The sequence below is a fragment of the Pangasianodon hypophthalmus genome, chromosome 30, assembly GCF_027358585.1.
Source record: "Pangasianodon hypophthalmus isolate fPanHyp1 chromosome 30, fPanHyp1.pri, whole genome shotgun sequence".
Classification (NCBI taxonomy): domain Eukaryota; kingdom Metazoa; phylum Chordata; class Actinopteri; order Siluriformes; family Pangasiidae; genus Pangasianodon; species Pangasianodon hypophthalmus.
Window position 1 is genome coordinate 1,487,240 of NC_069739.1, and position 16,176 is coordinate 1,503,415.

At 39.9% G+C, this 16,176-nt stretch overlaps 3 protein-coding genes across 3 annotated transcripts; all 3 read right to left on the bottom strand.

The window, feature by feature from the left end:
* Positions 1-4,550: 4,550 nt before the first annotated feature.
* Positions 4,551-5,682, bottom strand: LOC113534682 (trace amine-associated receptor 1-like). Its single transcript, XM_053231857.1, has one exon. The coding sequence runs from the start codon at positions 5,680-5,682 to the stop codon at positions 4,651-4,653; it is 1,032 nt and encodes a 343-aa protein (XP_053087832.1). The 3' UTR covers positions 4,551-4,650.
* Positions 5,683-7,329: 1,647 nt separating this feature from the next.
* On the bottom strand, positions 7,330-8,780 carry LOC113536530 (trace amine-associated receptor 1-like). The gene has a single exon (XM_053231847.1). The coding sequence runs from the start codon at positions 8,531-8,533 to the stop codon at positions 7,502-7,504; it is 1,032 nt and encodes a 343-aa protein (XP_053087822.1). The 5' UTR covers positions 8,534-8,780; the 3' UTR covers positions 7,330-7,501.
* Positions 8,781-12,044: 3,264 nt separating this feature from the next.
* Positions 12,045-13,190, bottom strand: LOC113536536 (trace amine-associated receptor 1-like). The gene has a single exon (XM_026930532.3). The coding sequence runs from the start codon at positions 13,074-13,076 to the stop codon at positions 12,045-12,047; it is 1,032 nt and encodes a 343-aa protein (XP_026786333.1). The 5' UTR covers positions 13,077-13,190.
* Between the last annotated feature and the right edge of the window lie 2,986 nt (positions 13,191-16,176).

The window sequence follows — 16,176 nt, forward strand, 5'->3', positions numbered from 1 at the left end:
ATAAAAGACAAACTATGGCATTATCACATCTGTAGCAGAGTGTAATAAGTAATATTATAGCAGTAATTTACAATAATCCAATGACCTTGATTAATATAGTGTGCATATGAACTCTAATAGTGCAGATTGCAAATCAGTGTATTCATAATAACTCATCATACCTTGCTCTGTACCATGAAGGTGTAACCAAAGAAAAGAACATCTAAATTTATAGTGTATCTTAGCCAATAGCAATCTATCAATGAATCCCTTGTGAAGCATAATGGAGGGAAAAAACAAGTGTCAAGTGGTTTTCATTGTCATTCCTCTGTACAGCTTGTTAACACTGGAATGAAACAGTGGCACGATACACAGGACGACATAAAGTGCCTATACACAACAGTGTGAGACAAGTGCAATCAATACAATAAATACACATGACAGTGCATGTCAACTAAATAGGACAATAGAACAGTGCTGAGTAGAAAATGCTAGTGCAAAAATTCTACTATTGTCTGTTTTAGCAGCAAGCGACTGTGGTTGCAACAATAAAAGAGTCATAATAGTATACTGAGAGCCATAAGAGTAAAAGTGTCCAAAATTGCATCATCAAGTGCCAGTGTGCAGTAACAGATGTACAGGAGTAGATGTTGGGAACTTTTGATTAGTAGAGGTGAGGGAGGCATGAATGCCTCAGGGCCGAAGCTGTTGCGGAGTCTGGTTGATGGTAGCATGGATGCTCCGGTATCTTCTGCTTGATGACTGGAGGGTGAAAAGTACATGAGAGGGATATGAGGGATTGTCCACAATGCTGATGGCCTTGCAGAGAACAGGTCCTCAAACTGATCCACCAACTCAGTTAGACCCTGCTGCTGTGAGAGGGTCAGGACTTCTCCATTTTGGACTAAGATATGCCCTGGGGGTCTAAGGGGACATCAACAAAAGCTGACAAAGCAGGGGCAGGCTCAATTTTTTTTTTTAACAGGTTGATAGAGAGTTGTGAGTTTTGACGCTTACCCAGCTGTTCACTGGGCCCACCCATTTGACCACCGTGTACGAGCCTTGCCAGTGGGACAGAAACTTGCAGTTGGCACTAGGTAGCAGGAGGAGTACCTGGTCACCTGGCTGGAACTTGCAGGGTTGTGCAGGCTGGTTGTAGGCTAATTGTTGCTCCACTTGTGCCTTCTCCACATACTGCTTTACTATCGGGGCCACCCAGTCCATCCACTCCAGCATGTCCTGGATATATTCAATGACTGAGTGGAATGAGGTTGGCTGCTCTTCCCACACTTCCTTGGCCATGTCCAGTAGCCCTTGAGGTCTTCTCCCGAAGAATAGCTCAAAGGGAGTGTACTCCATGGTTGTCTGTCTTGACTCGCGCACGGAAGGAGGAGGTCCCAGTTCCTTTTTTGTTAGCGGCCCTACTTCGTCCCTGCCGACCCTTTCGAGGCGCACACTGATGATTGGGAGCGGGATAAACGGGGCAGGCTCAGACCTCTTGGGGGAGGTGCGCTGGCACTGGGGGCACCACTATCAGAAGTTTTGCATCTCTCCTTCCATGCCTGGCCAATGGAGTTAGTCCTTCAGTTTTTCCAAGGTGTTGTGGGGCCCCAGATGGCCACCTAGAGGTTGTGAGTGAAGCCAGGTGCATTAGCAGGTCGACTATGGAATAGGGGACTACCACGAGATCGCACGCTTGGCATCTTCATTAGGTGAATAGTATAGGAGCCCTTATCAGGAAGTATGAGGTGGGCAACACTTGGTTGGTCTGCTGATTTTCCCCTTTCACTTTTAGCACCTTCCCCCAACAATGCTTCTGGTGGTCATCTTCCTTTAGCTTGCACCTGAAGTTGCCCTCGTTGGTTGCCTGGTGAAACACAGAGGAGAGAAGGTTAAGGTTAGTATGGGCGTCACCCTCGGCTCCCACTTCAGTGCTGTACTCAGAGCTGTACAGTGCTGTTTGCCTGTCAGGCCCAGGCCTGGTTCTCCCACGGTCGTCTTTGTCATCTCCTGGTCCTGGTGGCCTTTGTGGGTGTGGGTGGATCTGCAGGGAACCCTGGCCAGTCTCCTAGAAGTAGAGGCACAAGTAGCTAAGTCACCAACCCAATTAGCAATGGCCACTCACATGTGAGGTTCCCAACTGTACTTTGGCAGCGGGGACTAGGGAAGAATTCTTTTCTCTCCCCTCTGCTGATTTCCAGGGGGCACTCCAGTCCTGCAACCATCTCTCTGGGGGTGCCTTGCTCTCCTCTGGTCTCAGAGCCCTCAGGAACTTATCCATAGCCACCCACTTGGTGACTTTGGTCACCGTTTGCCTCGCTGGCTGTAGCCACCTCTTGGTGGTGTGCAGCAGGACGTCCATCTGGGCCCTGGGGGGGGCCCCAGTCTTGTAGACCCACTTGTGGAACTCTGCCACCTTGTTGGTGGGGGACAGTCCACAGTGTGCTAGGACTTCCTCTTTGAGTGTGTCGTAGTCAGTTGCCTTCTCCAGCAGGAAGGTGTAGTAGGCCAAGTGGGCCTCCCCCGGAGGAAGGAGTGATGATCTGCGCCCAGTCCCCCTTAGGCCATTCTTCACATGTGGCGATCCGTTCGAATGTGTGGAGGTATGCTTTGGCCTCATCATCCCCCCTCATCTTGGAGTGGAGGCATTGGGCATCTCTGCACATTTTGGGGAGAGTAGTAGCGGTGGCCAAGCTGAGCTTATGGAGGACTAACAGTTCATTGGTAGCAATGCGGAGCCCTAGCACCTGCTCCTGAGTGACCCCCTGTTGCTGGAGGTTAGTCTCCAGTAAGTGTGAGTATTGGGTCCATGGTGTGGGTGGGGGTTGGGTCTCTGTTCATCCCTGCATTCTCCACTAGTGTAGCGACTCGCAGCAGCAGCTGGCAGAACACAGGCATGGCAGAGACAGGATTAGTGCAAAAAGGGGTGGGTTTATTTCTTTAAATTGAAGAAGAAGCAGTAGGGTGTAGGTGTATAGGATGTGAGTGGTGCTGGCTTTTCGGGCCATGGGCTGAGCCGCGATGCCCATTTATACTCTCGTGTCTTTTCTGTGAGGGTGAAGAGCCACTGCAGTCATTATAGGTCACCAGCCATGCTTTATTTCTACGCCCTGCCCCGTGGCTGAGTACTTGTTTGCAGTCCACAACAGTGATGCTGTAGTGGCACTGTCCCTTCAACACCCGGGCGGCAGTCATGTAAGGAGCGTGTAGTGGTTGTGTGCATGGCCTGGAGGTCTGCTGTGACAATACATATGTATGTTACGGACCTACTGTAAAAAAAAAAAAAATGGATCTATAAATCTGGAATGAAAAACGTAGGGTGGTCAAGGTTAACAATAATTCATAATATCTATTTGTGGTCATTTGCCCAAATAGTTAGGGAACCCCTGTCCTACTGCATTCAAGAAAAAAAACATGTATTTAGTCCCCTCCCTTTGTAAAAGCTTGAGCCAAGCCAACTGTTTGCATGGACATGGAGGCTGGTTGTCCCACTTAAAAATTTCTAGGAGGTGACTGTCCCCAGTGACCCAGAGGTCTTGTCTGTTTAAAACTGGGTGCCACGGAAATTTTTTTCCCCACTCCTGAACTCTCCTGGTAAGCCCTGATAACCTCATCCTCTCTCTATTGTTGGGCTTAGTATCTGCCAGGTTATGAAAATACAGTTCACTCAGAAAAATAAAGCTGTTCAGAGGATGGGGTGTAGAGGGATGGGTAAGGCCTATTGTACAGGTGGTGGAACTTCCCCTGGCTGTTTTCAAACAAAGACTGAAGTCCTCCCTCCTTACCAAGCACTTAAATGAGCACAAAACCTATAGAAGGGAAAATTGAGGGGAAAAAATTGTAATGTTTTCATACCTGTACTCCTACAAGAACGTGTCATTAACAGGGTTTTAGCTTAATGGTAGTTTTGTGTCGTGGCTTATTCGTACCATAGTGAGGATACATTTTTCAACTATTACTACAAAACACTTCTTTAAGTCTCTCTTTTCGTGAGTGTGTGCTAAATATTTTAAATATAGTTACTGTAATTCTATAATTAAATTATTACAGACTCTGCTGTTGTAGGGTTGGTAAGGTGTGGTTTAAACCCTAAAACACCCATAGATGGTGTACACCTGTATATTCACTATTTCAACATTTAACAGAGGTGTTTTTCCTTGTGAATGTCATATCTGGTTTGCTCTTTAGGACATAAGCCCGGGGCAGTAGTGGCTCAGCAGATGGATTAGTGAATCATAAGGTTGTGAGTTTGAATCCTGGTACCACCAAGCTGTCACACTTTGGCCTGTGAGCAAGGGCATTAACCCTCATCTATTCAGCTCAATTACAAGATGTTTTTGATAAATATGAAATAATAAATGTAAATCTTCAGCTAGAAGATGACAATGCCTATACAGTTAATTTCCACTGAAAAAAAATGATGAAACATCCAACCCAGGTTGTATTACTTTAACTCTTTTTATTGCTATGTTAGAATATTCTACTCAAAACATACTATATATATATATGTATATGTATCATCTTGAAGAACATCCTTTGCATGTTTGTGCATAGGTGGGAGTGTGGAACTGTAAATAGGGAATGGAGGCAGCCGATGATATCATCTGTTTGCCTCAGATTTATACACATTCAACAGGTTTGTTTCACCTGTGAAAATTATAAAACAAGCAATTAAAACAATTTGGTGTGTGAAGAATGAGCCAGGAATATTTCACCAGACAAAATGACTCTAAAAGCATGTCTGAACCAGCTGTAGAAAAATGCATACACTATGGGATTACATGTTGAATTGAAATATGCCACCCAGATTAAGACATCATACACAACTGCAGGAACTAAATATTCTGTAAATTGATCTATGCAGGTACAGGTAAAATAAGGCACCCATGAAGTCAGAAAAACTCCCATGATTATGGCTAATGTTTTTGTGGCCTTCCTTTCAGACTTGCTTATAGTGGATTTTTCCTCGGTTGTCTTCATCTGTGCATTTGTGGATTGAATTGCACAAGCTTGTCTTTGTGCAGTGCGAAAGATTTTCACATACACACAAAGCATGATTACTGCAGGGATGTAAAAGGAGAGCATAGGAAGCACCAGGGCTGCTACTTTAGTTTGAAAAATCGTACATGCACCCTCACAAAGGAAGGTATTGTAATAAAACTCTTCATTTCCAAGAATATTGAGCTCCAGAAATATCATCCCAAACCCAGTTGCTGCAGAAATGCCCCAACACACAACAATCATGAATCTGATGGTAGTAGGAGTCATTTTACTGTAATACAGAAGCGGGTGACATACAGCATAATATCGATCTAAAGAAATAATACACAGGTTTAAAATGGATGCAGTGCACACAGTGACATCCAAACTGCTGTGTATTTTACAAAAGGTGCTTCCTAAGTACCAGCAAGTTTCCACAGAGCGGATCATGCTAGGAGGCATCACTATTCCTCCTACAAGCAGATCAGCAACAGCCAGAGAGAGAATGAGGTAATTAGTTGATGTGCGTAATTGTCTGAAATGTACAACAGTTATGATCACAAGCAGGTTTCCAATCACAGTGATAAGAGAAGAAGTGCTAAAGAGGATGTAGAGTAAAACCCGAACTTCCAGAGGATAATCAATCTTCAAACACGATGTATTAAGAGAACTGAAACAAAGTGAAGGCTCCTCCAAAATCCCCAAATCGATGATATTGTCCATCTACAGCAGTCACAATGCCTTCTAGAGCTGGATAAAATTAACATAAAGGTCAAACTATGGCATTATCACATCATTAGTATAATATAATAGCTAATATTATATCCTATAATCCAAGGACTTTGACAAGTACGATGAAATTTGCATAAGAACTCTAACAGTGCAGAAAGCAAATGACTGTATTTATAATAATTCATCATACCTTACTCTGTACCTTCCTTACTCTGTAGAGGAAAGTTAACAAAAGAAATGAACGCCTACATTTATAGTCTATCTTAGCCAATAGCAGTCTATGAAATTAATTCCCAGTGGGGCATGATAGAGGAAAAAACAAACTTCCATAGAAGAATCTAACACACACAAACACAGACAGGGTGTAACATGTAGTGAGTAGAGGATGGACACAAATCCGTAAACTCAGAATTGGCTTTATTAGGGCAAATCCAAATCAGTGTCAGAGTTCACAGTGGTGGTCAAAACAGGCAGACTGGGTTATCACCAAAATATTCACAATCCTAAAAGAACTAACAGGCAAAGGTCTAGGAAACTAGGAAGCACAGTGAAACACTGAAACTCAGGCTTGGACTTAAGGGGACAATTACATAGTAAGATGTCCCAATGAGATCAAGGAATAGCGAAGCTAATCCGGGTAAAACATGGAAAAGGTGAACATAATTAAAATCAACACAATGTGGAGCCTGAAGCAAGACAATGAGAACAGAAAGGAGGTCATTAGGCCCTGGGTCGAATATCCAGGAGCACTCGATGCTGGCATTACCTATGAAGTGGTAAACCCTGATAAAATAAACCCCAGCTTCTGTGTCTTGTCAGACCTAGGATCAGTCAGGTTATGAAAATACAGTTCACTCAGAAGAATAAAACTGTTCAGGGAAAACTTGAAGCTATCATATGAGTGATAGAACTTCGTCTGGCTGTATTCAGAGAGAAGATGAAGGACCAACTCTTTACTAAACACTTGAGCGAGTACTAAACCTGTTCAGGGGGAAAATAGAGGAAAAAGCTCTTACTGTGTCAATACCTGTATTCCCACACTTCTATCTCTTTAACAGAAGCTTATTTTAATGGAAGTCTTGGTGCTTGGTCTATTTGTATTAGGGTGAGGATACGTTTTTTAATAGTTACTACAAAGCACTTCTGTAAGTCTCTCTAGTTAAGGGCATGTGCTAAGTGCTGTGGAATACAACAAATATGCCCACATCTGTTCAAGTAACAATTTTAGTGGCCTGACATAACCAGTGACATTCATAAATATAGTATGATAGGGCTACAGAGCATAGTTCACCTGGAAATATCTCACTCAGGTACCAGCAGGACAAGTTCACCCCCACCCATATGATCTATGGCCCCAGAATCCATGGTATCAAGTTACCAAGGAAAAAATATTAATCCTAATAATTGGTAATTGTTTCTCTAAGCCCACTCATCATCTTTAAGCTTTGGAACACATGCCCACACTGTGCTTACCAAGATATTAAGCTAAGATGTTATCCCTGAGCATACTGTATTGGATCAGTGTCCATAGTTCATGTCATATTCTTTTATTGCCATGCTATCTGGTTTCAGGTACTTGAGCAATGATCAGTATAAACAACATTGATCAAAATGCAGCTCCAAAAGCCCCTTGGCATATGTGTACACAAGTAATTGTGGAACTAGAGGGATGAAATGAGAACGCTACTAATATCACCTTTCTGACTCAGGTTTACAAACAACACTCATTATTAAACACTTTTCTTTCACCTAAAAGAAATGTTGATAGAATTTGAACCAAGCGTATACAGTTTCAGCTTGGAATATGCAATCAAAACAATCGAGTGTGTGAGGAATTAGCCTGAAATATTCCCCCAGACAGAATGACTCTAAAAGCATGTCTGAACCAGCTGTAGAAAAAGGCATACACTATCGGATTACATGTTGAATTAAAATATCCGACCCAAAGGAATACATCAAACACAACTGGTGGAACTGAATATCCTGTAAATGGATCTATGCAGTTACAAATAAAAAATGGTACCCATGAAGTCAGAAAAACTCCCACGATTATGGCTAATGTTTTTGTGGCCTTTCTTTCTGATTTGCTCATAGTGGCTTTTTCTCCTGCTGTCTTCATCTGTGCATTTGTGGATTGAATTGCACGAGCTTGTCTTTGTGCAGTGTGGAGGATTTTCATATACACACATAGCATAATTAATGCGGGGATGTAAAAACAAAGCATAGAAAATACCACAGCTCCCACTTTGGCTTGGAACACCATGCAGGTGCCTTCACACACAAAGTTATTGTAATAAAAATCTTCATTTCCAAGAATATTGAGCTCCAGAAATATCATCCCGAACCCAACAGAAACAGAAATGCCCCAACACACTGTGATCATGAATCTAATGGTATTCGGAGTCATTTTACTGTAATACAGAAGCGGATGACATACAGCATAATATCGATCTAAAGAAATAATACACAGGTTTAAAATGGATGCAGTGCACACAGTGACATCCAAACTGCTGTGTATTTTACAAAAGGTGCTTCCTAAATACCAGCAAGTTTCCACAGAGCGGATCATGCTAGGAGGCATCACTATTCCTCCTACAAGCAGATCAGCAACAGCCAGAGAGAGAATCAGGTAATTAGTTGGTGTGCGTAATTGTCTGAAATGTACAACAGTTATGATCACAAGCAGGTTTCCAATCACAGTGATAAGAGAAGAAGTGCTAAAGAGGATGTAGAGTAAAACCCGAACTTCCAGAGGATAATTAATCTTCAAACACGATGTATTAAGGGAACTGAAACAAAGTGAAGGCTCCTCCAAAATCCCCAAATCGATGATATTGTCCATCTACAGCATGCACAGTGCCTTCTAGAGCTGAGAATATAAAGTTCAGACTATAGCATTACCACATTGTTAGCATAATGTCATGAAGTTAAACTAATAATAAATCATCACTAATACATAATTATCCAATGAGCTTGACTGGTATGATGTGCATTAAAAACTATAGTGCAGATCACATTACACTGTTTACAAACCATGAAGTTCTAAACATTTGTATTCATAATAACCCAACATACCATGTAGACCATACCGTGGACCATGTAGATGAAGTTAACCAAAGAGAAGAACATCTAAATTTATAGTCTATCTTGGCCAATAGCAGTCCGTAAAATTAATTCCTGGTGGAGCATGATGAGGAAATAAACAACCAGCCCAAGGTTCTTATTCAAATTAGGTTTATTCCTTTTATTTTCAACAAAAAGTCAATACAGTTTAACAGATAATAATGACCTAGGCCATGACTTTAGATTTTATAGAAATACCTTATTATATCTAATCTTCAGCTCAGTGATTATTGTAAACAATGTAAACTCTGGAGGTTTGTATGCACAGGGGGGTGTAACATGTAGTGAGGCATGAGACAAGTGCAGAAACCCAGTGTTGGCTTTATTAGGGAAAATCCAAACCACAGGGCTATAGGGTTATCCACAGAATATCTGTTATCATAAAAGAACTAACAGACAAGGGTCCAGACCAGAAAAACATGGAAACCAGGATGCAATATAACACTTTGAAAAACCAAGGCTCGGAACTAATAACTAATGTGATAAATACACAGTAAGACTTTGACGCTATCATGGCACTCATTGCTCTAGTTTTCAAATTGCATTCAGAGAGGGGGAACCATGACAGGGAACCTGGTGCCTCACTTTCCGGAAAGATCCTCATTGGCTTGTGGCGAATCATACACTGAGTCACTATGCCCTTCATCAGAAGTGTTCTGTAACATGCAGTGAGTACCACTACCCAAATTTAGTCCCTCTATCACCCACTGTTTGCTCTCCAGTCATCTCCCCTGATGTTCCATGAGCTTTTTCATGTTCCTTCCAACCTCCAGGTGAAACATGAAGGTGGCTGTGATGTAGACTGTGGACCTTTTAGATGCATTGTGCACACTGGTTAACCAGGGAAGGGATGGGCCAGGACAACATATGGACGAGTGAGGTCTCGATGATGCCAGGATTTCCTTAGGTTTAGTATGGAAAAGTTTCAGATCAATATATTCTCTTGTCAACAGGGAAAAAGAGGGCGTGGTGTCCAGTGTAAAGGGGGACTAAGATGGCATTAAGCTCATTAATATCACAAGACTGAATTCCAACAATGCCACAGCCACTGATGGCCAGTACTCTAGGGAGCAAAATTGGCCGTGCTTTCTGAGTTGAAGGGATGGCAAAATCTCTCCTCTGTCAATTAGCAACGCTGATGAACTGTGGGCTTCTGTGAGCTCGTGCATGCAGAGGAGGGCAGATTAGTGAGAAATTGGGGGTTTTAGGGGTAAATTATGAGTAAAAAGGGGTAACAAGCTCTACACCATGATATATTTTACAAAAAAAAGTTTGAAAATCATGGTGTAGACAAAAGTATTCATGCTATTACAAAAGTGAATATTTTTTTATTTAGTTATTTGAGTTTTCAGAAATCTGAAGATCTCAGTGATTCCTACCTCTTTTACTCTTTTATTTAGGAAAAATGTGCTAAATAGAAATCTTTAGCTCATCTGAAAAATAAACGCTGTAATAAACTCACCAACAGTTGAAAGACCTTACATAAAGCTTTAACTAGATAATAATATTTCAAATGAAACACATTCATTGCATATTTTGTACATCCCTTTTTTTTTGCACATTCCTGTACAAATATTTCTTATTTCTTCATATCTTATTCCTTATCATTCCTTATTCATTTCTGAGCTTTAATTTAATTATTTAAATGTCTAAAGAGGACTAGGCCAGATTGTCATTTCACTGCACAATACATTCACACAATAGATGCATTCTTTCAGCTTAAAATGAAGATTCTTTGTAGATGTCAATTTTTCTGAAGTAAAGGAAGTGTAATATTTCTGAATTTAAAAACCATACACTCTCATGAAAAACAAGATACTAAACTATATGTTTCATCCATGAGGCATGTCACTGGGGTTATGTTGCTCAGTAGAGGACCTGAAGGATATAATGCACTAATAAAACTTATTTAATGTCCATAATTGGAGCTTAGGGACTGCTGTGGTACAGCTGATGGGATCTTGGAGACTAAAAATGTCTCTGTGTAGTTAAAGATTAGAAAAAGATTAAATAAAGCTATGTTAAATATGTTATATATTATATATTATATATTATATACACACTGCCCGGCCAAAAAAAAAGTCGCTGTTCAGATTTTAATAGGCAAATACATAAGAGTCTATGAATGGATCATTATTAGAGTGATTATAATGTTTCTAGCATGTTATATGTTTGGCAACAGTTCTTTTAATCTTAAAAGATGAAGTGTGTCGCTTTTTAATTCTTTAATAACCGTGTAGAAAGACGTATCATGGCCATATTCCAGGACGACACTGCCAAGATTCATCAGGGTTAAAATTGTGAAAGAATGGCTCAGAGAGCATGAAGAATCATTTTCACACATGAATTGGCACAAGATCTTGACCAAAAATTGATGCACCTTTTGCACATTTATTTCCATCAAGAGGTGCATCAATTTTTGGTCAAGATCTTGTGCTGACAGTGAAAGAGGTGAGCAGTCTGTAAAGTCTCCTCCAGCACATCCCAAAGCCTTTCACTGAGGTTAAGGTCAGGACTCAGAGGCGTTGATTCATGTGTGAAAATGAAAAAGCGACACACTTCATCTTTTAAGATTAAAAGAACGGTTGCCAAACATATAACATGCTAGAAACATTATAATCACTCTAATAATGATCCATTCATAGACTCTTATGTATTTATGATCTTATGTATTTGCCTATTAAAATCTAAACAGTTAATTTAATTTATTTTACATATAATAATTTACAAATTTATTTTTAAGGTTTTAGTATAGTTCTTTAGATTTAGATTTAGACTTTTGCACTTAATTTTATGTAGCTAGAAAAAAAAAAAGAAGAAGAAGAGTAGATTATTATTGTGACTGTTCGGCGATTATACACATTTTGGGGGGAAAAAAAAACGTATGCAGTTACAGTAGTTACAATTCTGCTTCACACAATCACCAACTCATTTTTTCTTGGTAGATACATAAAGATAAATCTAATGCATGTAGGTCATTGACTTGTAAGAAATTTTCACATGCATTAAAAATAGTGTAAAAAAAATTCATGAGTTACATTACACATGAAGAAAGTTGTGTTCCTCGTTTTGGACCAATTTGAAAGTATTACGTGAATAATTATGTTAATTCTGTTTTTAACATGTACACAATAAATTTGCCAGAACAAACTGGAATAAAACTTTTATATGTTAACAAATATAATGATATAAATATTTAACATCAGGATATCACCATTTAAATTTTTTACTCAATGTGAAAAAAGATTCATTCTTGAAGAACCTGACTGAAATATCTTCCCAGATAAAACAGTCCGTAGTGCTTTTCTAAACCACTTGTAGAAAAAAGCGTACACAATCGGGTTACAGGTCGAATTTAAATATCCGATCCAAACCAGCATATCGAACAATACAGGAGGAATCAAATAACCAATAAAAGGATCGATGACATTGCAGATAAAAAATGGCGTCCAAAGTGAGAGAAACACGCCCATAATCACCGCCAGGGTTTTTGTCGCCTTTTTCTCCTCTTTGCTTATCATCGATTGCGCTTTATTTTTTGAGTCCTGAATGGATTTGGCTTGTTTTTGTGCAACACGGAATATTTTGGTATAAATGCTAAGCATGATGATACCTGGGAAATAAAAAGAGAGCAAAGAGGAAGCGGTGCTGGAGGCGGCGCTTTGGAACAGAACACAACCACCTTCACAGGCAACGTTTTCGTAATAAAAATCTTCAATGCCCAGGATGTTGAGACCAAGAAATATTATTCCGAATCCAACCGCGAATGAAACACTCCAGCAAATGACAATCATAACCAACGTGACAAAAGGTGTAATTATGGTCTGATACAACAAGGGATGACACACAGCATAATATCGATCGACGGATATGAAACACAGGTTTAAAATGGACGCGGTGCACAATGTGATATCAACACTGCTGTGAATTTTACAGAATAAAGTCCCCAAATACCAGCAAGTTTCTACAGATCGGATCATGCTCGGAGGCATTACAAATCCTCCTAACAACAAATCCGTTACAGCCAGAGACAGGACGAGATAATTTGTCGGCATGTGGAGCTGTTTAAAATGAATGATGCTCAGGATGACAAAAAAGTTTCCGAATACTGTCAGAATCACCACCAAGCCGAAAAACACATAGAGCGGCACTCTGAGGAGGAGTGGGTACGCCAGTTTCGGACACGAACTGTTTAAAAATTCGTAGCAAAGTGGAATGACGTCCAGTGTCAGAGTTTGGCTCGAGTTCATTTCAAAATCCATCTGCTGAGATGTTTTGCTTCCTGCGAATAAATAACGAACAAGATATTGAACACAATAAAGATAAATTTTAAACAATTTCCCTATAACAGCATTCAGAACACAGTATGCATCTGTCGCTCACCATAAATCCTCCATCAAGTGGTCTGACCAGTCACTATGTCCTGTTTATAATCCTAAAAAACACTCACACGCCGCTTTTTGTACCAAGCCGAACTCATGTTTTAGTCCCAGTGGTCAGTGAAAACCCAGACCAGGCCAGTATTCCCAGTCTAATTAGCTGTAATGGCTAATAATGTCCTCATTATTTTCTCTCCACGGAAAAACAGGGGTGTAAAGGGAGGAAATCAGGCCATTATGGGCAGCTGGACTTTGCTGTTGTCTCAGGAGGTACATATTTGTTGTTTGGTAGCATGGACAGCCTGAAGATCATTGGGATTGCTGGGGATGGTGCCGCTTGGGGACCGTGGAGAAGGCGTCAGGCTGCGGTTCATATGGGGAGCTGTACTCTAATGGCTCGGGACTGCGGTTGCTGTGCTGGCTTTGGGTCTGCAGCTGGCACGAGCAGTTTTACACTCAGGCCTCCATCAGTGCACAGTGGATAGATTCAACAAAACAGACTTCATGTGAAAACTTTAATCAAGTTCCTGGTTACACAATCACACTATGTGTCCATGTAGTACACAGTTATAGAAGAGATTTATTTATAATCGCACTATCCATGTCACCCAGATGAGGACGGGTTCCCTTTTGAGTCTGGTTCCTCTCAAGGCTTCTTCCTTATGATGTCTCAGGGAGTTTTTCCTCACCATCATCACCTCTGGCTCGCTCATTAGGGATAAATTCATACATTTACAATTTATATCCTGAATCCATTTATTTCTGTAAAGCTGCTTTGTGACAATGTCCATTGTTAAAAGCGCTATACAAATAAAATTGAATTGAATTGAATTTTGAATCTTTTGTTGCTCTAATATGTACAGAGCTTCTAACATTGCTAACAAAAGTCCTAGCAGGTCAAAAGAAAGACTAGAAGTTTACCAAAAAAAATAATAAATAGTGTATGTTAGAGGAAGGGATGACACCATGCTGAACAGCGTATTCTACCACATGGCATCGCCATCTTGTTTTCTTTCTGCTCACATAACAGCGGTTTAAAGTCCACCTCGAGCAAGTGCAAGACCTGCTACCAGAAGGAAATCCATTTTTCATGTTCTGAAAGTTTCCCATTCAGTGAATTGGTTTTTCTGCTGCTTCAGATGAAGCGTTTTCGTGTCTCCCACAAAGTCTGATGCTACTGAATAAACTTCTCAATATCATAAATGTGCAACCGGTATTGCTTTCTTTGCAAGCTACTCTTAACAACAATCCCTGTTTCAGTGGTGCGACACACATACACATACATGAAACTACGTAAAAGTGTAAATCAGCTTTTACTGTTTACTACAAACTCATGATGTCTAATTGGCAGCCTGCATATAGCAAAAGAGTAAAATAAATAAGAACACTCAAGACTTTTAGGAAATCAGTGAAGGTCACTAAATTTTAAACTCAAGTGAAAAATTGCTTGTTGTGTCACTGAGATACGTTTTCAGCCCTGGAACGCCTCGATATACTTCTTACCTGGCTTTGACAAACAAAATTACATTTTGTGGAGAAAAAGATATGATTATTATGACTATTACAGATGTGACTGGGTCTCACACATCACAGCTGGACAAGCTCTGCAGATGAACACGCTACAGAACGAAGCCTGCGACTGGATTTGGCTTCTCACAGCTGACAGAAATGAGGTTTGGGGTTATTTAATCAGCTCTGGCATTTTAGCACTGATGAGAGAAAGTCGTTTTTGTTGCTTCTGTGATGAAGCTCAAAGGTCATGATGTCTGTCTTAAAGGTTTAACGAGACTTCAGTGGTATGTTCAGATCTCAACTTAAGACCTTACGACCTTAGCTTCACTGGAGTATGTCAAATACAGATAAAAAAATCTCCTTTAGAACAAAAACAGCACAAATTTCATTCGATATTTTGTTTACATCCTTCACAGAGGCACAACTTTAACTGGGACATTTCTACATTTTAATGCATTTAACACATATTTATATATTTCTCCCTTTATTGTCATTATTTATTATACAAAATTCTTTGCATTATTAAAGAGCTTGTTCTCGGAGTGAATTATTATGTATGTAGAATAGCTATTTTATTTTAGAATCTAATTTCAATGTTTTAAAACATAGAAATATTCAAAATATTCAATTATGTTTCATATTTAGTACATCTACATATATGGTGTATTATGTATATTTTAATATATTTATCTTTGTCAGCTCTGAAGCAGCCACAGTGAAATTTATTCAACCTTAATGAGACGATAAAGTGATGCAGAAACACAAACACGCAGTGATGTGTGTCTCGTTAACGTCGTTAGAAGTGTGATATTTTTTTCACACCTCCGAGCAGAGGGACTCGCTGTGGCTGCGTCAGACGTCCTCGCGTCTCTCTGTGTTCATCTCTGTGTTAGAAAACCTCTTACAGGTGATAACTGGATGAGAATTTTAATTTTAAAAGACTCTTTTTGTTTGTAATTTGTCATTTGAAAAGTTTGTAATGAACCTGAAAATGCTACGCGTTAAAAAAAATCTTACTTCTCCAACAGAGACGAAGTTCAAGGTCATTTTTTTAGCTGAGAAGAAAAACACAGGAAGTGATAAAGTATAAATAAAATATAGAAGAATGGCTGATTTTTGTAAATGTTAAGTTTTGTTTGTTTTTGTTTTGTTTTATGAAAAGACAACACTCATTTTTTTTAAATGTAATAAAATAAAATAAAACTGAACGATAAACAACAAACGTCATACAGCAAAGATGTAAATAAGTCATCAGTGTGTGAGTGTATTTTACACAGACAGCTAGTGTGTGTACGCTGTGACTGAAACTTTATAATCGAGCTGTTTATTTACACACAGACCATTACTCAGGTTATTACATCTATAACACACACACACACACACACACACACACACACACGCACACACACACACACACACACACACACATCCGTAATATTCGAGGCCAAACACAGACAGATTTAATCTTTCA

Bases quoted from the DNA above. Each gene is read 5' to 3' on its own strand.
- LOC113536530 (XM_053231847.1), bottom strand. From the start codon at position 8,533: ATGGACAATATCATCGATTTGGGGATTTTGGAGGAGCCTTCACTTTGT.
- LOC113534682 (XM_053231857.1), bottom strand. From the start codon at position 5,682: ATGGACAATATCATCGATTTGGGGATTTTGGAGGAGCCTTCACTTTGT.
- LOC113536536 (XM_026930532.3), bottom strand. From the start codon at position 13,076: ATGGATTTTGAAATGAACTCGAGCCAAACTCTGACACTGGACGTCATT.